Raw genomic sequence first — 26,662 nt, 5'->3', positions numbered from 1 at the left:
CACTGGGTTGGATTAAAAAATCAACCACCTCGAAGTTCGACCCATCTTGATTTTTATGCCGTTCGTCTCGAAGTTCGACCCATAAAAATCTTAGGATGGCGTTATTACGACCCACAAGGGATTCAAAGCCACATTTTTGTAATTAACTCTTGGGATTTGTGCACAAAATGGTGATGATGATTGGACCCTAGCTTTGACCTTAGTCTTCTTCCCTCGACCCTAGGATAGTTTTGAATCATAGTAGAGTCCGATCACCTCGATCGGGCAGGTTCGGTGCTTAACACCTTTCGAACCCGAAATCTAACCTCTTACTCATATCTCTTACTCGTAGACTACTACAGATTCATTTGGAGTTATTTTTCTTCTTAGACCTAAATTAGGTGGCGACTCTCTATTCTCAAAAAATCCCTCAATTCATACCATCGGATACTTTTTTATTTCACCTAAAAAAGTGTTGAGGTGCTTTCAATTTGTTTCCTTGATGTTGATTGTATACAGGTCTTGATGCGAAAATTAAAATAAAACTAAAACTACTCTTAGTTAGTTTGGTTGTTCATAATAAACCAGTAAAAATGATTGAAGTTCTGATATTTGTTGTAGTCAATTGTTTCAATTGCTAGCCTTAGAAACATTACCATCATATCAACGACATTAATCATCTCATAAGAAATCTTGTTAGCTAATTTTCAATGAGGGTCCAAAGAAGATGATTAAAGATCTGATATTTGTTCTATAATCAACGATTGAGTTGATTTTTTGTGAGGCTGTTCTCTATGATGAGGATATCATCCTCACAAAAAATCAGCTAAATCTAAAACTTCTAAGTCCATCAAAACTGGTTTACAAATTATTGGTAAAAAATTGAAAGTCCACATTCTAAATCACTTCTGATGGGATTAGAAGTTTCAGATTGGACTGATTTTTTTTTATAGGATGATCTTTTATGTCAGAAATTAGTCTTCATAAAATCTAATTTAACACTCCAAACTCAGAATATGGGATCACAATCTAACCATTCAAACCCAATAAGCAATTAATGGAGTAACAAGCTCTCTGCCTCATGTAATTAGATTTCAAACCAGATGAGAGAAAGAGAGAGCCTTGACCTACGTTATTCCAACTGAAGCTTTATTTTCAATTTGTTGAAGGTGGATCGTTCTTCATCGCGACAGAGAGGGAGGAAAGGAACTGCTCTTAGAGAAAAAAAAAAAATCCATTTCGATTTGGGGTTCTTTTGGATTTAGATGTTATGGGAGAGATGGAATGTGACATGGTAAGGTAGTGTGGCAAAGAAGCTCGAGATTTGTGGTGTTAATAAAACGGTTACCAACCTCATTCGCATAGCTCTCTCCCACGAATGAGCGTGGGAGAGCCAGACTCGAAAAAAAAAAAAAAAAAAATGAGATTTGGTAAATATGTTGTAGAGCTTAATACCTTGCTTGTTCATGTATCCACAAATCCAAGAAAATGTGGTTGAATGAGTCCAACTATCTCATTGGTTTATGCCATTTACCTTTGCTTATGCCATACTTTGTTGAAAATACAGGTCACATACACATTACAATAACAGCGTCAACAAGAAAGATGTTATAAAGGATCAAATAAAGACCAAAAGGTTCCATGTTAAAGTTGTCAATGGATTGGGTGGTTCAAGTCGGATTTGGCAACCAATAGATACCGATCCAATAAGAACATTATAAGATCCAGACCCGATCCGGACCACATCAGTTCTACCATTTTAAGTTTTGGAACCAATCATATCCATGTAAGAACTTTAATAGAATAATTAAATTAGCTTATACACTGCTGCAAGGTGAAGTAGAGTAATAAAAGATACAAGGACAGTTCAACTCATAAACATCTAAAGGGAGAGGAGGAGTGGGGGGAGATTCTATTGGCATGCCAAATTTTACTTGCAACACGCCAATCCTTTTGAAAATCAACCATTGTTTACATATAGTTAGGTGTGTCTCAAGAAAAAGTTGGGGTGTTAATAACGGTCTAAAAAATGAGACCTGAACAGCCAAGAGTTCTAATTTGATTAAACCTAACTGTTCATCATAGGTGCAAGCTACTACATAATATATTATAAACTTGAAAAATCAAAGTAGCCCATAAACTTCAGAATGCAGTCTCCTCCTATGAGAACAAAATTATACTGTGAGCTCCTCCTCAAGGCACCTAAATAGACAACACAAACTCGCAATTTGGATAGAAACAGACTCAACAATCCCCCGTACACTCAGTCGATCAAATCCGATATTGCTGTTCTCCTAAATGCGTCAACCTGTGCCAACTGTGCTCCAATTATGTGATTTGGATATATATTATCTGCTTTCATCCTCTCCCGAAACCCATAAGCCGGACTTTTAGCATTTATATAAGCCTGAAGAAGAGTCTGGTACTGCCGCAACCGAATAACGTACCCCAACTGCTTCAACCTATGAAAAATCTTCTCGGTATTATGTATATCACCTCTCTTCACATATTGTTCCATAATGGTCATATATGAACTAAACAACGGCTTCATTTGGTTCTTCTGAGATGCCTTATGCAAGATCGAGTATGCTTTCTCAACCTCACCAGCTTGCACATAGAGCTTCACAAGTGCATCCCAAGTCAATGGGCCGATACGACATCCGCTATCTGCCATCTGCTTCGCTAGATCCTTCCCTTTGGCCAACAACTTATGGTCTGCATAAACCTTTAACATTGAGTTATAGTATTTCACGGATAATCTCTTCCACGTATGAATCATCTTATTAAAGACTTCCTCGGCCTCCTCTAGTCTTCCCAGCTTTCCCCAAGCGTCGATGGCGGCTTGGCACTCCTTAAGTTGGGGACTTGGCTCGCAAGCATTCCAAATCCTACTAACCTCGTCAGCCTTGCCGAGGTCAGCATAGAGAGGAAGTAAATCCTTTCGAGCTCCACGATTCTCATTAATGTCGCTCCCTTCCATCTCCTTTAATATGGCCTCCGCTTTCTCATTGAGCCCCGCAGAGATGTAATGTCTAGCAATCAAGGCTTGGGTTTGGGTGTCGGGTTCAATCCCTTCTCCCTTCATGGTCTCAAATACTTGTTCCATCCCTGTTATGTCATTGGACTGACCTTTGGTGTCTATTAAAAGCCTATAAGTGAAAACAGTTGGCTTGATTTTTTCTTTCTCCATAAACAATAAGACGTCCGCTATCTTCTTCTTGTCAATCCTCTTGTATAGAAGCACTAATTGGTTGCAAGCAAAGGCCGTAATTGGTAGCTCTGTGTCTCTCATTTTCTTGAACAATTCCTCCGCTTTCTTCACATTAGCAGTATGCACATAGTTAGCCAATAGGGTTCTGTAGATTACTTCCCCTCTAAAGGATTCCGGTATCTTCTCAATGTACTTCTCAGCCTTATAAAGGCCATGTACTTTGGCAATCAAATCAAGCCGAGAAGCATAATCTTGCTCGTCAAAGTTTAGCTGCTTATTTACTTCCAACCACTCTGAGAGCTACAAAACAAAAACTAGATATATAAGAAATGGTAACGGGTTCAATCCCTGTCATCTGATGTGGAACAAACCACTAGAGTCAAAGAGTATTAATCACAATGATAACTCAATAAGTTAAGTGGGTGCTACTTATAAGATTATTTCTAAGATGCTCAAATCTAGGATGAAATCAATGCTTCAGGGGATTATTGGGCTGGATCAAAGTACATTCATAAGGGGAAACAAATCATGGATGAGGATCTCATCGCAAATGAGTGCATTAATTCCAAACCGAAATCAAAATCTTTGGGGTTGGTTTGTAAGATAGACTGAGAGAAAGCTTTGATCATGTTAGTTGAGGCTTCTTGAGGTACCTATAGGTTCATATGAGTTTTGGGTAGAGATAAATTCAGTGGATTATGAAGTGTATCATCTCCATTTTTGTCTTAGTGAATGGGTCACCGAGTAGGTTCTTCAGGAGGGGTTTGAAGAAAGGGAATCCGCTAACTTCGCTTCTATTTAATTTGGCTCCCAAAGCTTTAGGGACAATGTTGATGAGGGGGTAGAGAATGGCAACTTCTCTGGCTTCTCAGTTGAGAAGCTCTACTGGCTAGGTGGTGTCGCATATTCAGGTTGTTGACGATACTCGTGTTACTTGTTATGCTGTTGAGGAAGTTGAGGTTTCTTAGTGGTATCCTATGTTGCTCTAAGGCTATATCTGGGTTATTAATGAATCTCCAAAAAGTGTTTACAATCAATAGACTTTCGAATCTAGATGTCAAGTGGGACTACTTTCATGATCATATATAGATTTAGCCTTGGGGGCTGCCTACAATAGCAAGGTAAGTTGGGATCTAGTACTTGAAAAGGTAAGTAGGATATTTGGTACTTAGCAAGCAAGTTAGATATCTAAAGGTGGTAAGTTGACTTTGATTACTAGTTTTCTGTCTAGTGCTCCAATCATTTTTTTTATTTTTTATTTTTTATTTTTTATGATGATGATTAAAAAGAAATTTATTAACAGGGGCAGTTGAGATGACCTAAAACACCAAAGAGAGTACAAAGTTAGTCAAAACAACAAAACGAAGACAACAAGAAACAAACACAATTACAAGCCACCCATAAGATTACAAACCCAATCCCACGTCCCCAAGAGGTCTTCAAAGTAAATCCCTCTCGTTTCAATGAACACCAAGCTCAAATGAAACAAAAGGCCTAGAATGTCAATGATCACCTCGTGGGTTTCATGCTCCTTATTCTCGAAAATCCTACCATTTCTTTCACGCCACAAGCCCCAACAAATGGCATAGGGAAGAATGGACCACAACTTCCTCTTAAACGCTTGAAAATCCACTCCCCACAACTTCCTATCTATTTTCTCTCCTTGTTTTCGATTCCAAGAAGTGTGTAACGAGTGAGTTAGATAACCTATTTGGTGATTTCTTTTGCCCTAACAAGGCAAGATAAAGTAACACCTAGTGAATTCATTTTATGTGCATTTTCTCAGCCAAGAAATATGGAGGGTTTTTTATTTAGAAGGTTGGATTGATGAATTCAAACTTATTGGCTAAGTGGCTTTGGAGGTTCAAGTAGAGCTATGGAGAAGGATTGTCTGTGGTGGAATGTCACCATGGCAAAGTGATGCATGGTAGAACACATAAACCTAGATTTTATGTTAAAAATCAAATTTTATAGTCAAATCCCAAGAACTAGGAGTGATGAAGAATCTCTATGTTGAGCAAAACAAACTAGAAACTTCAATCTAGGTTTGATATTGATGAAAATTAATCATACACACTAAAATTAATAACCAATATCGGGTTCTGTTGCTCAGAAAAATAAAGGGAAGAAAAGTATTTTTTTTTTATAAGTATAAGATTATATAAATGAAGAAAAGATAAGGGGGAGGCTGAGTTAGCCCCCAAAGTACACACGAAAACCTACAAAGAAAGAAGGAAAACAAAAACAATGAAAAAATCCATGGTTGGGCACTAGCTGTCACAAATGGTATCCCAATTAAATAAGAAATCATGAAAGCGCACTCCCTTAAACGCTTTGTTCATCTTAGACCAAAGGAACAAAAGTCCAATAATCTCTACAGTCACTGAGTGGAACGAGCTCTCCTTGCTATGAAAAACCCTGTTGTTGCGCTCTTTCCAAAGACCCCAAGCAACGGCCGAAGGAAGGATAGCCCAAAGAAGTCTCTTTCTAGAAGAGAAGATATTCAAACTCCAACCCTCTAAAAGATCAAAAAAAGATAAAGGAAGAACCCAATCCACCTGGAATCGAGAAAAAAAGAACATCCAGACCGCACGGGAGAAAGAGCAATGAATAAGAATGTGATTAACAGACTCCCCATCCCTCAAACAAAGACAACAAAAATTCGGAGTGACCCAACCCCTTCTGATTAAATTGTCCAAGGTAAGAATTTTACCCAAAGAGGTATGCCAAACAAAGAAAGACACCTTGAAAGGTAAAAAAGCTGACCAAATAACCGAAGGAAAAGAAGAACCCTCACAAAACGGGAGCAAACAACTATAAAAAGATTTGACAGAAAATTTCTTATCCTTGGCCTTGACCCATTCTCTCCTGTTCAGCTCATTCTCCCTGCATTGGATCGAATTAAGGAGGCCTAGAAGAGATGTAACCTCCATCAATTCCCAATCATTGAAGTTTCTTCTAAATCCCAGATCCCAAGTGTCGGTTTCCCCGTCCCTAATCAAACACTGCCTCACTGAGTCATTTTGTTTCAAAGAGCAAGCGTACAAGGATGGAAATTGAGTAGACAGAGTTGAAGTTCCACACCACAAGTCCTCCCAAAATCTAACATTGTCCCCCAACCCCACCTTGTATCTAATCTCCCTATCAAACTCATGAACACCCTTCAGAATACCTCTCCACACACTGCACCCATAAGTTCCTCTGGCCTCGTTGCTATACCACCCAAATCTCATCTCTCCATATTTAGCCTGAACCACTCTCCTCCACAAATTGTCTCTTTCTTCTCCAAATCTCCAAAGCCACTTGCCTAGGAGAGCTTTATTCGTAACTCTAAGACCTCTAATCCCCAAGCCTCCATACTTCTTAGGAGTACAAACCACTTTCCACTTCACCAAATGATACTTTCTACCACCATTTTTATCATTCCACATAAAATTTTTCATGAGTTTCTCAATCTTCACTTCCACCGACTTAGGCAATGCGAACAGGGATAAGAAATAGATCGGAATACTCGTTAAAGTGCTTTTAATCAGTGTAACCTTACCCCCTTTGGAGAGATATTTAGCCTTCCAAGTACTCAACTTTTTTTCCAGCTTCTCAATAACTCCCTCCCAGATATTCTTATTCCGATACGGTGCTCCTAGTGGCAGACCTAAGTAGGAAGAGGGAAGCAAATCACTACTACACCCCAAGGTATCTGCTAGAACTTGAAGATTCGACACCTCCCCAACCCCAAACACCTTGCTTTTCTAGAGATTGACATGTAAGCCAGAAATTGCTTCAAAGCAACATAAAAGAACCCTAAGAACTCTCACTTGTTCCCTAGAAGGGTCTAGGAACACTATGGTGTCGTCAGCGAATTGCAAATGTGAGATTAAGGGACCTTCATTGGTTACTTTGAAGCCAAACAACCTCCTGATTACGACTCCCCTCCTGAACAATTTCCCCAAGGCCTCAGTCACTATAAGAAATAAAAATGGGGATAGCGGATCCCCCTGTCTCAAGCCCCTAGAGCTCCTAAAGTACCCTGCCGGACTCCCGTTGACTAAGATTGAGAACGACATCGAAGTAACACACTTCATAATCCACCCAATCCACTTAGAACCGAAACCCATTCTCCCCAACATATACTCTAAGAAATCCCAACTCACATGATCGTAAGCCTTTTGCATGTCAATTTTCCCTAAAAGCCCCGCCTTCTTTTCCTTAATTCTAGAGTCTAGACACTCGTTAGCCATTAACACCCCATCCAAAATCTGTCTACCCCTAATGAATGCACCTTGCTCAAAGCCAATTAATTTTCTCACAACTTCTTTCAATCTGTTAGCCAAAACCTTAGAAATAATCTTGTAGACCGATCCCACTAAACTAATAGGCCTAAAATCACTCAAATCAACCGCCCCCACTCTTTTAGGGATCAACGCCACAAAAGTACTATTGAGATCATAATCCAAGCAATCTTTGTCTTGGAACTCCCGAACCACCTTCATGAAATCCATGGCTATAATTTCCCAACAATGCTTGAAGAATTCCATTGCAAAACCATCTGGCCCCGGCGTCTTATTCCCTCCCATTGAGGCCACAACTATTCTCACTTCCTCCTCACCAATCTGTCTTTCCAACCACACTCTTTCTTCTTGAGTTAACATATTGAACTCAAGATTGTCGGGCCGTGGTCTCTTCTCCTCTCTTTCCCTATAAAGCTCTTTATAGTACCCCACTACCCCTTCTCTGATACCCTCTTCCCCTTCTACCATGCTCCCATTGATCTTCAACTTGGCTGTTTGATTATTTTTCCTGTGATAATTAGCCACCTTATGGAAAAATTTAGTATTATTATCACCCTCTTTAAACCATTTGATCCTAGACTTTTGTCGCCAACTTATCTCCTCCATTAAAGCCATACTTTGAAATTCTAACTTAATCTCATTTTTTCTCACTCTTTCGTCAATTTCAAGCTCTCCCCTCTCCTCCTTGGTCTCTAGAACATCGATCTCCTTGAGGAGCTCCCCCTTTCTCACTTCTACCCTCCCCAACACTTTCTTATTCCAACCTTTCAATTTCTCCTTCAAATATTTGAGTTTAATCCTGAACGCAGCACCTGGGTGTCCCACCATTGGGCATTCACTCCACCAAACTTTGACTAAATCCGTAAAATGTGGTTGAATGAGCCACATGTTCTTGAAACGAAAAGGAATTGGGTAAGTACTACAATGCCCAGCCTCAATTACAATGGGAGTGTGATCTGACACTAGGCTAGGGGCTGCCGTTTGCACCACATTACGGAACCTCTCCTCCCAGTCCCCACTCACCAAAAATCTGTCTAATCTAGACCTCCTAGGTTCGGCTTGGTTATTGGACCACGTGAATCTTTTGCCTAGCAATGGAAGATCCATTAAGGCAAACCTATTCACAAAGGCGTTAAAGTCCCTCATTGCCTTAGTAATACGCTGCTCCCCATTCTTCTCATTAGAAAATCTGATAACGTTGAAATCCCCACCTAAAATCCAAGGCTTATCGCAATAACCCGCTAGATCCTCCAATTCTTCCCAAAATTGTTGCCTCTCCCTACTAATTGTGGGTCCATAAACCCCTGAAAAAACCCATTGAAACTCCTCCCTCACGCACTTACAAAGAATCGAAACAGAGAAGGCCCCAACTAGGTTATCGATCACTTCAATATAGTCCTTATTCCACATCAAAATTATGCCACCAGCACTACCAATAGCTGGCAAAGCAACCCAACCAATATTCCCCCTCCAAAGATCCCTAATCTCCTTGTCCTCACAATCCGAGAGCTTTGACTCTTGGAGAGTGACTAAGAAAGGTCTTTTCGATTTGATAAACGCTTTCACTGCCGCCCTCTTCCTTCTATCCCCCAATCCTCTCACATTCCAAGATAGAATTTTCATCGACATAGAAACCAAACAGAGCCCCGAACACAGCCACACAACTCATCAACCATTATTCCACCTCCCTATCCAATTTTGGCCTATAAAACCTCTTCACTGAATCCATAGGTGCCACCACAACCACCTCATTCGATTGGCCATCCCTGTAGGTTTGAATTACCTGATTATCTAACCCCACTAAACCCAAAACTTCATCACCTACTCTACTTTCCTTACCTAATTCCTGCAATTCTGCCTCGAGAAGAGCTCTATCCTTCGAATCTCCTATAGCTACTCTTAAAATCAGTGAACAATCCTTATCATCTGTCTAATGAACTATTCCGAATTCCTCCGCCATACTCCAAGCTTGACTCACTAACCACTCAACTGTTTCCATCTCTGTTTGCGCTAACATTTCCTCCACCTGAACCGCGTTTGGATCTTCTGAACCTCTGTCATCTCAACGTCCATCGAAATACTCTTCAGTCTGATTCGAACCAGTCACCTCCACCTGAATCTGAGATAGGGAAACCTCAGACTTCGAATACCGAAGGACATCACTTCTGGTCTCTCTCAATCTATCCTCTATTTGAGAGAGTTCACTGAACTTTGGAGATTCGATCAAGACTAGTGGAGTTTGAAACCTGCTAACAGAGTATGAAGGGGCCACAGAAAAGCAAAAAGAGGCACAAAAAGAGAAAGAAATGGACGCCCGCACAAAATCTAAACCAAAAACCCACAGAGAATTGTTCAAGAGAGGGATGTGAACAAAAGCAGAAGAAATCGGTAAAGAGTTTGAAATACCTTTACCAGAAGAAACTCCTCGACTATCCTGCCACGGTCCCCAAGAGCTCGAGCTCCCTGTAGCGAGCGACAACCCATGGTGATCCCAAAGATTGCTACGTAGCCTATTCCAGATCTTGGAAACTGGAATAAGAGAGCCTTCTCATGTTTACTTCGTCCTGATCAGCTCCTCGTCATCACTATCTTCTGAACCATCTTCCGAGTCTGGTGTAGAAGCCAAAAATTTGTAGGCTTCCTTAAAATTCTTGCCCTGTGCCTGCCCTCTTACCCCCACTGTTCTACCAAAGAATTGATTTCTGGGTAGCTTCTTAATCGTAGCTGCATAATCCTCATACACACTTTCTTCCGAGCGGAAACTACCGCTAATCTGCCCCTCCCTAGCCTTCTCTGTTTCTCCCCTTCCAGATAACTTGACCTGACCTTGTGGATATAAGCGCGAGCCATTAACCCCTTTTCGACTAGATGAATCGATTAAAATAACAGCCTGCCCTTCTCCAACCTTCTCCCCGTCTTTTCCCACCTCCAGATCCTCTTCGTAAATTAAACTCTGTTCTCTCTCTCTGAACTCTACCCCTACATCACCCTGTGAATCGCCCTCCGTGAGCATCTCTTCATCAACCTCGAAACCCATCCAAGCTTCTTGAACCACCTCCTCATCTGATTTTAGAACTTTCGGTTCTGGGTGCTGAGAAGTTGTCAACTTGGACACTCTCCTCACAATCCATTTAAGGAACTTGGAGAATTGGACATTACGTCCACTGGCCTGTTTCATCAAAAGTCCAAGCCTCCTATTAAGTGGGCCTCTCCTAAACGAAGCCCTTCTTGACTTACCCACTATCTTCCCACCTGAACTTGCCTTCTAGACCAGTCTGACTTCAGATGGACCTGCACAGCCCAGCCCATTAGAGCCCGAATTAACAGACTTATTTTTCACTTCACCGGCTGGACCACAAGCTTTTTTCTTGCTCAGCCCAGCCCAATTAAGTGATGGACCAACCCGAATCAAAGCCTTCCTCTTCATAGAGTTAAGTTTTTTTACAGGGCCTCGGACTGAAGCTTCCAATCCCCTATTCTCCCCTGATGGACAACCTTCATTCGGCCCATTAAAAATCAGTGAACGGGCCTGTATCTCGACGGGCTCAACCTCTGCACTTTGGGCCTCTTTATTCAATGGTCCTAGTCCATCTACTTTGGACAAATTCGATTCGACCACCCCATACCTACGCAGCCAACTCCTGTATTTTAGGTTTCTAGCTGATTTAGCTAACCATTTCACTGTACCAGCATGCTTCGTACCCCATTTACATGTCTTCGGTTTAATGCTACGCCTGACACATGTTCCTAAAATGGAACCAATTTTGAATTTCTGAGTACTGTGTTGCTTGACGTGTACATAACCTCCACCCGGTTTTGATATTTCCCATCTCAATCCGCTATAACCAGTTCTCTTCTTCTCCCTCATCCTCAACCCCTCCTGCTGTTGAAGTTCTCCTTCATCTTCCTGAATACCGGTTCCCGCTGGGAATATAACTTCATTGGGTTCACCTATCCTTAACTCTTCCTTGGTTCTCTGATCTTCGTGATCTTCGTCTACCACCTCCACTCCTAGCCTGTAACGAAAACCATCTACCCAAACATGTAATCCTCGCGGTAGCTTCCATGGACAGCCACCAACCTTAAGCTTCGCTAGATCCAATCTCGCTCGTTTTAGAGTGATCGGGTCCACCTCTAAAAGACCACCCAGCTAATCACCAATCTTACGGAAAGCATGGTTTATCCATAAATGGAATGGCAAACCCCTAATATTCACCCAAGTTCCCCCTTCCTTCCAACTTGGTTTGTAAATGTTACAGTCTGCGAATCATGGTCTCAAGTTAAACGACATGTTTCCCATCGGAACTACCCTTTTTGAGTTCACTTTCATAAATTCTGATTTACTACCCAACATCATTATCCGAGTGAGAGGCTCCCATTTTAACAGTTTAATCGACGTGGAATGAGCTAGGACTTGCTTCATGACCGACAAAAATTCTTCCCAATCTGCCTCCAGTGAGCTCGAAGTGCAGATTAAAGCCCATCTCCAACTACCAAATACTAGACCATTATTATAAGCTTATTTGAACATAAGGCTAGAAACCATCTTCTCACCTGTAGCAGCCTTCTTATCACCTGCAACAGCAGGATTTACTGTCTTAGTTACAGGCGGATTAACAAGAATTTGCGCCCACGAATTTGCCGTCACACCCTCCTCCAAAGTTTCCTTCATCTTCTCACATGGGCTTAACAGAGCTGTAAGAGCAATGCTTACTTCCCCCCACCCTTTTCCCCCTACACCTTCTGGAAACACCACACCTCGCGAGCGAAAACTATCCAAAAACTGCTATAGCTTCAAAAATCTGCCATAGCTATTTTGATCTTCCTGGATTAGGAAGATCCTTCCTTGTTTAGAGAATTTAGCCCTAAAGATTTTTGACAAAGTTTTCGCCATTTCAAGTTGTTTCGAAACCCAAACTGCTTCCTCAACTAGCAGTTGAATTATCAAATCCAGTTTTCTTCCCTTCTCCTTAATCTCGATCCCTCTACTGTGCTGAACCCGGACTTCCTTCAGTTCAAAAACCTTTCTCTCCACTGTGACCTTTCTCTCTCTCTCCATCCCTGAGTGCTTCATCTTATTCATTATTCCCTTTTATTTCTTTTCCTTCTAGTATGGTTGGTTAGAGCATCCCCTATGTTTTTTAGACACGATGAACCACCTGTTGGAGAAAGCAAAGGAGAATATTTGAAAAATTCTAAGTTCAAAGCATCTGTTTTTTTATGGGTATAAAGCATTTGTTATATGAAGAGAGCTGTTCATCCTTTGTACCTCAAAATTTTGAAGTACACAGGTTGATAAGTTCAAGATACTGGAACTGACAATTGTGGTGATGTAGCAGAGGAGAACGATGCCTAAATTGGGATGATGGGGACAGTTTCTTGGGTACTGATGTGCTTCTCAAAGAGAATGAAACAAGTAAAAGAACATAAGGATTTGAATTGCGAAAATTCCCCCAGGATTCCTACAAAAGATCCAATCCCATTAGCAGAAATGCTCCTGCCGCTATGAATCAAGTATCAACTGCTCCCAGAAGGTTACAAAGTCTCACTCGCTAAAGTCAGGAAGAGCAAATGTTTCAGATTCAGGCATAGATGTTGGAGTCAGAGAAACAAACGTTAAAGTGGCAATGTTAATAGGAAAAAAGTCACCAAGCTAGATAAGTTGAGAATGAAAATGACGGAAGAAAAGTATTTTCTTTTATTAATCAATCTTAAAAATAAAATAAAAAAACTAACTGCTGAATTTGTTTATTGGAGCTCCTTATATAGATAAATCCCTAATAAAAACTTAGAAACCTTCTATAATACTAACTAGTAACTTTCTAAACTATCTATAACATGTTACTAATCTTCTAATCCTATTAGAACTCAATTTGGACACCTAAAAGCACTTCTAATTATAATTTAAAGAATTAAAACGAATTTAGAGAACAATAGAAACATAAAACAAATTAAAAACTAACTAAGAAAAGAAACTTTCTAAAATTGAAAAATAAACTAACTAGACTAATTAAGCAACTCAAAAAATAAAAACTCAATAAAATAAAAAAGTCCTAAGAGAAGTTGGACAAGGTCTTGTGGACTAGTCAAAGATTGGACCGAGATGACTCAATTGGTCAAATTGACTTGACTCGATTTTGACCGATTTGACTCAATCAATTTTGTTGCTTGCTTCAATGCGTCTTAACTCTATCATAGGCATTCAAATAAGTGCCAGCAAGTCTATCTACATTACCTAGTTACGGTGTAGGAGTTCCGCTGGGAGAGTGGAAGGGTTCGGACCTCGTATGCGTGTCAGGTTTGGGAAAAAAAAAGGTTCTAACGTTAACCATTTGTTTTGCATACAAGTTCGTTTCACGATCGAGAAGGGGGGAGTAAGGTACGTTTTTTAAAGGATCTTGGTGTGGGCCTACAAGGGACCTAATGGAGTAATTCCTAGTCATGTTTGGGTAAATGCAAAAGAAGAGACAAGCTATATTTAAGTTCCTGATTAGGTCAGTCAGGGAGGTGGTGTAGGATTCTACTTTTAAAAATCTTTTTATTTATAAGATTTTATTAATTAATAAAGTAAAGACAAAACGGCAGAGGTGGCCCCTTTATAGTGAAAAAGGAAAAGTAAAAAGAACCAAAACAAACAAAAGGAAGCTTTCCACAAGCAAGTTACACATGGCAAAGAGAGCCCCACTTAAAAACAAAATCTTCAAAAAACACCCCTTCAAACTCCTTGGACAACTTGCTCCATAGAAACATCCAACCCAAGATATCCAAAATGGCTTCTTGGAAGGTATTCTCCCCTCCCTAGATTGTTTCTCTCTTTCCAAAGCCCATAGCATAGCAAAAGGAAGAATGACCCACAGGTATCTTTTCATATTGGACAAAACGTTACAATTCCACCCTATAAAGAAAGAGAGAACCTCCAAAGGGAAAACCCAATGTAAGTGAAAGAGGGAAATGAAGTGAGACCAAATTCGAGCAGAGAAACGGCAATGCATAAGAATGTGATTCCTTGACTCCCCACCCCTTTCATAAAGGAAGCAATAATTTGGAAATGAAAAACCCGATTTAATCAGGTTATCAAGAGTTGGGATTCTACCAGGGAAGCTGTCCAAATAAAAAAACTAACTTTTGAGGGAATAATAACTATCCAAATAACAATTTCCAAGAAGGCAACAAAAAAGGAAGGCAAAAGTAAATTGTGAAAAGAGCACAATGAATTTTTTTATCCCTACTTACAAGCTACTCTCTTCTATCATCTTCATTTCCAACAAAATGGATAGAGTTGATAAGATCAAGAAGTGATACAACCTCGTTGACTTCCCAGTTGTTCAAGTTTCTCCCAAAACCCAGATCTCAAGAGAGATCTTGCCCATCACAAATCCGACAATCATGCATCATTGAGAGCTTCTTCAAGGAGATAGCATAGAGAGCTAGATAACGAAGAGCCAAAGAAAAATTGTTACACCACTTGTCTTCCCAAAATCTCACCCTATCACCTTTTCCCACTTTAAAACTAATCCCGTTATTAAAATCTTCAAATAATTTTAAAATCCCCTTCCAAACTCTACAACCATATGAACAATTGGCATCCCCACTTTCCCATCCAAATCTTTTCTCCCCATACTTTGAAGTTATTACCCTTCACCACATTTCTTCCAAGTGGTGGTACAGCCGTGAACTTTCAGTTGGTCATCTTGACCGCCTTTTATTTGAATAAAAATTTGACCTAAAAGAACAAACACATTTAAATTAACTAGACAAATAACTTGAAATTAGTGTATTCTTTCCATAGATATGTGGTGAGAGTTTAAGGATATTAAACCTCATCTACATTGGGTTTAGGAGTCGCCATCATTCAAGATTAAAGGTGTAAAGGGACACCATGGAAAATGATTTTTGAAATTATATTTTTGACTTTTAATAATGAGTCTCTTCAATGGAAAAGGTAAAGGTCCACCTAAGAACTAAGTAGGGAGGTTTGGTTGTGAGAAAAGGAGGGTGTTATGCACCTTGTCTCACTCACCAACGTGGTGGTTACCAAAGAATGGCCCAATATGAAGTTGAAAACTTATTTTCTTGATTTTTTTTATAGTTTAAAAGCAAAGTAAGTCAACAAATACAGTATAATTTGACCTCTAAATAGAGCAAATGGACTCAATGAGCAAACCATATATGAAAATACATGCTTGTTGGAATTTTTTGTAGGCTTGAGGTTTGGGTGAAAATCGTCATAGATTTCACCCTTTAGGCCTCCAAGTAATTGTCCTACACTTGTACACTCACTAAGGAGTGTTTTTGTTGGTTTGGTCATAATAAGGGCAGCTTGTGGACAGAGCACACCCATGCATGAAATTTATGTCCATATGGGACTTTTTTTATTAGCTTAGAGTATTTAACATAAATCTAAAGAGATTTACATTTTGACTCATATCCCTTTAAGATAAAGAAAGGTGATGTGTGTGCTTAGGGTGTATGCATGTCATTGTTCCAAGAGGAACTTATTTCTTTAACTTAGAAAGGGGAGATTGCTTCACATAGTGAAGGCTTACTATCTCCATCTTAGGACATTAAGGTAAAGAAGCTAACTAAGAACATAAAAGAAATGCTAGAAACTTAAATAAGATGGAAATGTGACGTAGCGGAGAGTGAAGTAAATCACGATTATGAACAAGGAAGAAGATCATTGTCTCCAACCGGTAAGATAACTAGCATCCACAAGCGGAAAAGGACTGAAACCTTTTATAATAAAAAAAACATAATTTATTTTTATTATTATCAATTTTCATATTTGGAGCTCTTTATATAGATAACTCCATCATAACAACTTAGAATCCTACTAAGATACTAAAAATTAACATTCCGAACCTATCTATAACATAATAACAACTTTCTAATCCAATTGCAACTCAATTTAGATACTTCTAAGCACTTCTAATTAGAGTCTAAATAAGAAAAACGAATTTTAAAATAAATTAGAAACTAACAAGGAATTGTAATCCTAACATAACTATGAAATTGAAATCTTACTAGAACTAGAAATAGAAATAAAAATCTTACTAAAACTTTAACTAAAATTGAAGATGTCCTACATCAAAATGACTTACTTTAAATATTAAAAATACTCTTTGAGAGTTTATTTGTAGACTTAAGAAGGGAAGATGACTTCAGAAGGTGAAAACTTACTCTCTTCTATCTTATGCCATCAACAAGAAAAAGAAAAGAGATACATTGTATTGAACTTGAACTTAAAAGAAACACAAGAGGATAAAGAGAGAAGGGAAGAGGCAAGTAGGCTTAAATAAATAGGAAAAATCAGCAACATAAATGTAACACCCCACCTTAGTCTTTCTTTAGCTCTAGGGTTCCCAAACAGATGGGTAAAAGATTGAATAGAATTTTGGGACTTAGGGATGTTCTTGAGAGGGTGTTTTGATAGAATTTTCTTACCCTAAAAACTTCATTTCCCTTGGCCTTAAATATGCCTGTATTTATAGACTTTTGAGAGACCTTTGGGGGCAAAAAGAGTCTCTATCTTCCCAAGTGCACAATATTCTCAAGAATACCTCCATGGTGACCCCCATTCCCCTTCATACCCTTATCTTTAATAGTCATTATCAAGCTCTTGAATCTCACCAACAAAGATCTTCAAAAGGAAAATAGGCAAAGGTATAAGAAGTTCCAGAGAATTCTCTTTGGAGGGCAAACGGGTCAAAGCCACTAGGTTTTTATCAATTTATTTTGAACGTGGGTACAAAGAGCTTTGAAATAGAAATGAATGAGGGGCTTATTGCTTATTGGTTATTGATCATAAAGTAGTCTCAACAAAATAGGGGTATGGATGTCATTGTCCACTTGTGGGGACCAAGGTCAAAGGTGACGGAAAGGGTACAATTACCTTAAGATCATATTGTATGGTGTTGGGAGAGGATAAAGCAAGGCTAAAATGGTAAAAGACTTGCGGTCCAAAGAGGATGAAGCCTAGCGGAGTAATCCCCTCCCCCCCCCCCCCCCCAAGTGTTCTGTACTACATGTAGATGAGGTGGGGAGAGTAAAAAATTAGAGTTGTCTAAAGGTGGGGTGCTGGCAAGATAAAAATTAGCATGTCTACACCTAAGGTACGCACAAGCTGAGCTTTTGTGTTTGCTGGCAAGGCCTATGGACCTTGGTTCTTCTTGGTGGTCGGCCTTGGAGCCCTCTATATTGCTTCTTTGGACTGAAACTTCTTCCACATGATTTCTTGAGCTCTCGAGCTCCATTGAGACAAAGTGGGGTGTCTACACTTTCTACAACAATTGCCGATGGAGTTAGTTGATCAATTGCTTATTCATTGCCCTTTACCTCGAGAGGGGTGGACCATCTTTCAACACTACAATATCTCATGGGTCATGTTTAGAAGTATTTTTATGCTAGTTGAAGATCATAAGTATCATTCTATGTTGAGGTCATCTAGTCCATAGCTCTCTACTCCCTATGTGGTTTGGTGGTGTACATGGAAAAAGAGGAACAATCTTTGAATGGGATAAAAATGATGTGGAGAATTTCAATTTGAATACCAAAGCTCTACTTTCAAGTGATTTATGAATGTATGTGGCCTTATCCCAACTTTTTATTTAAAGGATTTGTGTAATCAAGTAAACTTTGTAATACCTAGTGTCCCCTAGTTTGCTTCATGTTTTATATAGCCTTATAGGACTCCCTTTCCTTTAGGTTGTTTTGTGTCGGGATTCATCCATTTCTCTTAGTTTAATTACTTTATTTAATGAAGAAAACAAAGATAGACGCAAGGTATACTAATAACAATAAGAAGAGAAGAATCATAGGCTAAGCATTTCTCGATCTTTCGAATATGTATCACACATGCAACATTGACTAAAATTCAATATTACTAATAAAAACTTAACCAAGTCACAATTCAACAAAAGTCAGACTATCTTAATTTAGTCGTAATTATTGTGAAATAAAAAATAATAAATAAAAGTTTTTTTCATTGCTTTTCAATACACACACTTCCTTGCCCTTTTTCTGATTATTGACATTATATTTTGAGTAAATCATGCATTTCTTTTTCCAATATAGAATTTAATTCATGAATCATAAAAAAATACATAAAGGGGGGAGACCAAGAAGACATTTCTACCTAACAAGCTAGCATATAAAGGACACAAATGTGAATTGTTAAAATGCTTTTCTTTTTTTTTTTGAGAAACAAGTAAACAATATTGTTCACAAACAACTCCAGTCTGGAAAACATATCCTCACATAATAGCCCCAATGCAATGACAGCTGTTAACTATTAAAATAGGAGTCCTTTATAAGATTCTACTTTATTCCCTACAAAGGCCTATTCTATTTCTTCCAAATACCCCATCGAAAAGGAAATGGAATACATAAAATTAGACTCTAGGTGAAGACAAGTATACCACCAACGAAGCAACCCATAATTGACTTCAGCATAATCCAGTATATCCTAAATTGTTCTAACAAAGCACTCCAAATGATGTTAGCAAAGTTAAAGTTAAGGAAAATTGTTTGTCATTTCACTTGAGCCTCGCACATAGAACAAAATGGATCGAAATCTTGCAAGAGACCAGGTAGTTGATTCTTAAGGTTTTCTTAGGAGGAAGTCCATACAAAAAAAAGAGATCCCTGAAGGTACTTTAGATGCCCATACAAATGAAGTTGGAAAGGAACATAGATTAGACCAATATAGTTAATGTCAAAAGGCACAAAGGCTTCCTAATCCTAGTGCCTGACTTCCAGGGTGTAAGGTGAGACACGAGCCTAAGTGAAACAAGGGACAATAAAATTGTAAAATAAAATATAAGATTATAAAAATCCAAAGTTAAATAGTGAAAGATATGTTCCAGACTTTTACAAGTATGACATGTATAATGAGTATTATAAATGAGTTAAAGTATTCAACACTTTTAATGTCTATGAATAGGGAACCAATTAGGTAAGAAAAAAAGAGGAAAATTTATGTTTATATAAGGATCAGTTATTCCTGGTAATGTGTTGCATGTTTTTGTATCACAATAGTAGCGGAAAAAAAAGATGTGATGTAATAAAAAAGAAGGTATACTTATTATATTCAATTTTCACTGAGGCATGCCTCAGGTACTCCAAGGCATATGCCTTGACTACATTGCACTAGACTATTGCAAAGAGTGGAAAAATGGATTCAAATAGAACAGACCTGTCCTATTATAATCCCAAAAGAATTTTACTTGAACAGTGGGTTAACTAGAGGCTCTTCCAACTTGGCTAACAAAAGACATATCATATCCATCTCCCAATCATTCAAATTTATCATGTAATCAAACTTCCAAGACACCTTACCACCATTCCAAATCATGAATTCATCAATGGGACCTTTCATCAACAATGGAGCTACGATAGTTGAAAACCTCTCTTTAGGGTGTGCTACCACCAATGGGGTCAGAATAAATTCCTAGAATATTTATGCCATGTCAGATAGATTCATCCTCTTAATAACTCGATTAACGAAGAAAAATGATCTTGAAAACTTCCTCACGATACACTAAATCCTGTCACCCACTAAAGGGAACTTTCTTGGGAGTTGGATCATAACTTTGTGGAGACGAGAGCTTATCCAGACAAAGAAAGATGATGTCACCTACGTCATGATTATAAAAGAAGTAATACCCAATCTTCATTGTTTTACATCCACAAATGGTTATCCAATTTACCAAATGATATTTAAAATTGTTATCATTGTCAATGCGAAGAAAATCCCTCATACATATCCCTAAACCATTGAACTGAAGAAAACAAATATTTAACATTGAACTAGACAAGAAATATACTTCCGTTAATATATTGAAACATTATTACTCCAATATATTTGTGAAAACATGCTCGCATCTTGGGAATGTATGAGTCCAATGCCAAGGTAGATGCTAAGATTAAAGTAATATATGCATCCCAGTAAACTTTTTGATGGACACATGATCATATTTATGAAGATGACTAGCATTCGATAAGGGAAAATATTTTATAAACTAATTAAATTTTTGATATGGAAAAAAATAAAAAGATCGCAGCAAACACCTGCAAGGCTTTTTCGTACATCCGACGCTTTCGAAGATTGAGCATGGTTGGTAAAATATCAGACTGCCCCAAGGAGTTCCCTTCTTTAACCCACTTATGTAGAGCATCATTCATCAAATGACGAGGAGTATTAAAGATAGTCATGAATAAATCCGAAGTAGTCCCTTTCTTCGGGAAGGCATCTTTAGTCGTACCTATCTCAATATCTGACAGTTCAAGTTCATTGTGTGAAACTTCTAAAATCTCTTCTGAATCATCATCTAAGAGCTCTGGCTCAGAAACTAACTCATCATCAATTTCCTCCCTTGCATTTTTTTCTTCAATGGTGTTAGAACTAGGGGTTTCAAGCTCGGAAAACACATCTTCTAAGTTGTCTTCCTCTCCGCTGCTCTCTGCACCAGTTTGTGAGGAAAGGCCACGACCCCTCAAATAAAGTTCCCCAAGAATGGATGGACTTTGGTAAAACCTCTTCAGTAGCAGAAGGCATCTCCTAGATAGAAATTGGGTAGGACTGCAAGGATTGGTTCCATGTTCTAAATCATTGCTTAGAATGTTTGATTTAGCACAAGAAACTCGAGAAGCCCCTAGACGATAACCTTGGCACCTGACAATAGGCCAAAATATATCAAATTTATTTACTAATAAAATAACAACAATAAGTACTAAATCTACTTCATACATCAACAGTATTTTTTCCCATGAAGTATTTAGAGAGAGAATATGAAGCAAAATAAAAAAAACATAGGAAAAATGATTAAAAAGTTGACAAATGCACATGCTTACTGAAGAAACTATTTGTATATTTTTTGCAACACCATGTTCATATCATATCATATACAAACTAAAAAACTTATATATATATATATATATATATATATATATATATATATGGGTCGCATTCGGGGAACATCTACACGTGACAACTATTTTTACATCTCCCGGATGCCATCCATTTTACAAGATCCAACGGTGTTGTAGAAAACAAAGAAAAAATGGACCACATCCATGTAGTTGTGTAAAAATAGTTGTGTAAAACACACATCCCTAAGTGTGTGTTTATATATATAAAGGAAAAAAGATATTGTAGAGAAAATGGTTTGGGAATCAGTTGAATACGCAGTAGAGATATACCTAAACAAATAAAACTAAGAAATAAAATGTGGCAATCATCACAATATTACTACAATGCTTTCTAACTCGTTCCACAATGGTCAAATATGCATCCCAACACATGTTTTATGTTGCTCGACATATAGATTGTGATCAAAGGTCTCACGGCCATACCTTAGTCCCTCCACCCTACCCGCCCAACCAACACCCACACCCACACCCACCCACCCACCGCCCCACCCAAAATATAAAAAACAATTAATTGCCATGAAATGACTTAATTAATTTGCATATATACCGTGGTTTTAAAACTCTTTTTGACGTCTCATCTCATCCGTGAATGAGACCGAGTCGTCTTGGACAAGTTTTCCGATACTTTTGCAAAATCTCATTCAACAATGAGAAAAATGAAGGTGGGTTTTTAAATCTCGTCCGATACATTGACTTGTCCGTCCTTCTCATTGCGGGGCGATACCGAGAAGACTCAGGAGATACACCTCGGTCTCGGACAAGTTTTGAAACCATGATACATACAGATAACGCCATTACCCAATCAAAGGAAATTCTTTACCGTTTTGTTTACATGCATGAACTGAGAGCATTGAAATCATTTGTAGATGCTTAGTAAAAAAAAATCCCATAATTCACTACCTCCATAAACTATTATCTCTGTAAATATAAGCAAACATACAAGAGAGACAGAAAGTCGTGAGTTTTCATTTATTAATAAAAATCAAACAAAAATAGATCGAAAGCTTCTCAGATTTCTCCAGTAACAGATATTTTGGCATTCTCAGACTATTTATACCCAAAATATATATATTAAACAAAAATAGAAAGACAGAGTGAGAAATCGGTTGAAGAGAAAACAGGACTACCTGAGAGGATTGGCAGCTCTGCGAAGTGCCCACATGATGATTTTTTTTTTCTCTCAAACGAGGAATCAAAAACCATAAACCATAAATCCTTGAAATGAGAGGTAGATTGACAAACCCTAGTTCCTGCTAATGAGCATAGAAAGAGCCATAAAAGGGGGCGGCTATTCGCACACCGAAATGGCTCAATGCACCCATTTAAGGTAGAGGTAGCAATCTTAGCGCGGCCGCCAACATCACTTGAAAACAACATGAAATTAGTGGGTTCAGGTCAAGCCTATTTGGATTTGGGATATAATACTGTCAACCCAATCTAAAATGATTATTAAATGGGTCGGGTTTAGGTTAGGGGCACCAACCCGTTTTGACACATTTAGTTATTTTATCAATAATGTTTAGTTTTAAATATATCATAATTATTTAAGATTTAAAAAATAATAATTACCCATTTCTTGCTAGAAATTTTTCATAATTTTTTTTCTTCAAATTTTATAAAATATAGAGGGTGTTTTTTTTAAAAAAAATCAAATAACTAATGAGAAAACTTTTAGTTGTTGAAAGAAAAAGCACTTTTCTTACTAAATTATTTATATATTTTTATTTTTATTTTCTTAATCTATTTTTTCATTAAAATATAGAAGCATGTGGTGTTTGATTCCTATAAAACTGCCCTTGGTAAGATTTAAGGCTAGTACACCTATGTAATAATGAAATATACTTAGCTTAGCAAAAGATAATAATAATAATAATGAAAAACATTTTTCTTACCAAGTTAGTGAGAAAAGTTTTTCGACTACATTACCTTATGACATCTAAAAACATGATTTGACGTCTCATGGCTGTAAAGGGCAAAATTATATGAACTTTGAAAATAATATTCAAAATAAAGTTATTTTTCACCATTGAACTTAGTTTATGGTTGTGTGACTTCATTTTTAATAATGGTATTTTATGTTTATGGGTTGGTCAAGTATACATATTTATAAATGGGTTGGGTTTGGGTTTGGTAAGTTTTCATAATACCCTTGCCTCAACACAACCCAACTCATTACTACCCCAATTTTTAAGGAAGATGGGGGGAAGTAATTTACTATTCTACCATTATTTTTTTACTAGTAATACACACCGAAGATACACATTCACTCCATTGATTAAAACCTAAAAAATTCTACAAAAATTTAAAATCAAATTTATTTTCGTTGATAATAGTATAACGATCATTAATACTCAAGTATCTTCACATGTAAATGAGTCTTTGATAGATTTGAATCAATGGAGTAACTTATAAGGGTTTTTAATATTAATCTTTGTTGGTTACACTTTTTTGATAGTTTTATCTCATATTGAATGATCAATAATTGTAATGACATGAAATTTGTCTTATATTAAGGTATTATTAAGATTTAAAACATATTTTAAAAGTAACTATTGATTTTTAACTTTTTTTCGTTACCATTTAATTAGTTCAGACCGAACGTGTAATAACATCTTCAGTATGTACATACCGAATTAGTTGAAAAACCTAAAAAACAAAGTAGCCATTTACTCTATAGGCACATACCGAAAGTAGTATAACAAACTCGATTATTTGTGCTGATGGTACAATACAAAATTCAATGTAGGGGTATCGAACATAACTATAGTAATTTAGAAATCTTGTTAGAGTTATGTTTGGCACCATAGTACCGAATGTGTTGAACCCAATTCGATATGTACCAACCAAATATGGTTTGCTATTTCGATATGTACATACCGAACATAGTTTAATTTTTTTATATATATTATTTAATTTTTACTGATTGTTTAAATTTATAAACATGTAAATTTAGTTAGCTCAAGTAATCGATTATACGATATACTTTCAATTAGATGAGGCATTTTATAGTCGAGAAGACTTGTGTAGATGGGTTAAAGATACATGTAGCATTGTTGAGACTATCCTAATAGTCTCAAAATCAGATCATCAAAAGGGTAAAAGACCAAGAACATTCTTCGGTTGTGAAAGGGATGGATATTATAGAGGATCCAAAAATGGTGGAGATGAAAAATCTGAAGAGGATCAAGCACCAAGAGATGTGGATGCCTTTTTCTTTGAGAGGTTTGAAATTAACAGATGATGATTAATGGAAGATTAAAGTCAAATGTGGTTCCCACAATCACGGTATTGTCGAGCATCTTAAGGGGCATTCATTTACTAGGAGGCTATTACCGAGTGAAAAACAATTATTAACTAAAATGAAAATATTTCATGTATCGAAAAAAGAATTTAAAGTAAAACACTCGGATATTATTCCCATCATTTTTAACGAAAACCGACTCCGCCATTGGATTTAAAGAGGTTGAAATATATATTTTAGCCTATAAACAAGTTCGAATGAAATAGTTATAAAATCCTCGAATTTTGTGTTGAATGAGACCCAAAATAGTAAATTTATGTTAGAGCAAGAATCAGAAAATTTTGACTGCACCATTAGGTCCGCAATAAAAAATTATTCGAAATAAAATATTCATTTGTTATTTTTCGAGCCTGATGGTCAGGTTACCATTGAAAATATAAACTAAAGGAAAATACCCTCCAGCTTTTGTTATAAAAGAACTTAGTCATTCTTTTTTTTCACTTTCTCTTCTCCAATTCACAATAGAACTAGCCCATTTCCTTCACCAAGGGTTTCGACCCATTCTCGATAAGATCCTTCGTAATCAAGTCCGTGTTGAACCTTGATAAAGAAGGCAAAGTCGTCGGCGTTGTCGAGCTCCATGTTCTCACCCCATCCAACTTTCATTTTATTTCTTTATTTTGGGTTCTCACCAAAAATCAGCAAAGGGGTTTGGATTTTACTCACTTGGAGTTTCATCCAATTTGAAGAGGAGTAATCTATTGTCGTTGAAGGAGGAAGAACACCTTTATCGAGGGTTTCGTAGCCAACCCGATTCGTTTGGCACTCAAGTTCAACCAATTTAAAGCTCTAGACCGTCGATCCTTGATTTCCAAGCTAGCCTATCGTGTCCAACAACCACAACTAGTAAGGGACTCTCAATTCTTATTAGTAGCCTTAGATTTCGAAAATATGCATTTAGATTTTCTTCGAAACTTGTTGTATGCTTTAAAATTATAAAATATCGTTTTAATTATTTCAAATTCATGCTAGAATCATTGTGTTTGATGTATTTTACCATTATTTAAACCTTTGATTCATGGGTGGGTTAGTAGGATCGAAAAATGAACGAAAAATCCAAAAAAAAAATTTGAAAAATCGTGAGTTTGCAAGTTTCTGATGGTTCCATCGTGAAGGGCCATGGTGCCACCTTGCTTAAACTTTTTTTTTTCAAAACTGCACTATATTTTAACCTTAAACTCCCTATCACTTGTAAGTATATTTCAACCATTTTCTTTAAATGTCCTCTTTAATTTTTTTACTTTCCATTTACTTTAAGTATTTTAATGAAATTAAAGTTTTATCCCCCATTTTATAACAATGAGAATGATTTTAAAATCCAAAACTCAAAAGATCAAAATCTGATTTTTGGTTTCAAGAACAAAACGTAAATTTTGACATTTTCGTCCGATTTTCAAAAATGAATATCTTTTGTGTTTCTGTGAATTATGAAACAAAAATTACATGATGTCAAATCTCGTGTTAAAGTCTTTCAAGTACAAAAACCCATTTTCAATTCCAAGAACTTTGAAAAATTGAATTTTTGACACTTAACGAAATTTTCACTAGCTTTTCCAATTTTGGCAGTTTGCCTTCACGTAATCATTGGGACCCTGTTTTAACAAAAAATTGATAATTTGTTGATTGAATGATTAAAGTGATTTTGAGAGCTTAAAAATAAATGTTTGGTTTGAAAAGATGAAGAGTGAAAATGTCGAAAGAATGGGAAATGGATGAATCGGTAAAATGTCAGAATCACACCCGAGAGGTGATGTCTGCATTTTACATTGTATGTTGTGTGTAGGTTGGTGAAAGGATATCCAGGGATAATGAATGGTTGTATGTTTATTTAAATTTTGTTGGTATATAAGTTTCGAGTTCTGTTATTTATTTTAGGTCGGGTGGCCACACTTGCATGGTAAGAAACTGGATATCCATTCTCAACCTTGTATTGTTAATTTCTCTTTTGTTTTG

The 26,662-nt window shown here is 37.3% G+C and overlaps 1 protein-coding gene across 1 annotated transcript; it reads right to left on the bottom strand.

Annotated features, from left to right (window-relative positions):
• Nucleotides 1–1,889: 1,889 nt before the first annotated feature.
• On the bottom strand, nucleotides 1,890–22,707 carry LOC147384309 (pentatricopeptide repeat-containing protein At1g80270, mitochondrial-like). Its single transcript, XM_086424838.1, has 3 exons — nucleotides 22,536–22,707; nucleotides 20,548–21,151; nucleotides 1,890–3,490 (listed from the first exon to the last, which is right to left on the bottom strand). The coding sequence occupies exons 1-3, from the start codon at nucleotides 22,568–22,570 to the stop codon at nucleotides 2,243–2,245; spliced, it is 1,887 nt and encodes a 628-aa protein (XP_086280964.1). The 5' UTR covers nucleotides 22,571–22,707; the 3' UTR covers nucleotides 1,890–2,242.
• Nucleotides 22,708–26,662: the final 3,955 nt, after the last annotated feature.

This window comes from Akebia trifoliata, chromosome 15 (genome assembly GCF_017979445.1).
Source record: "Akebia trifoliata isolate Shusen 1 chromosome 15, ASM1797944v1, whole genome shotgun sequence".
In the NCBI taxonomy this organism is placed as follows: Eukaryota; Viridiplantae; Streptophyta; class Magnoliopsida; order Ranunculales; family Lardizabalaceae; genus Akebia; species Akebia trifoliata.
The sequence above is the reverse complement of the archived record's forward strand: the minus strand, read 5'-3'. Positions and strand labels throughout refer to the sequence as shown.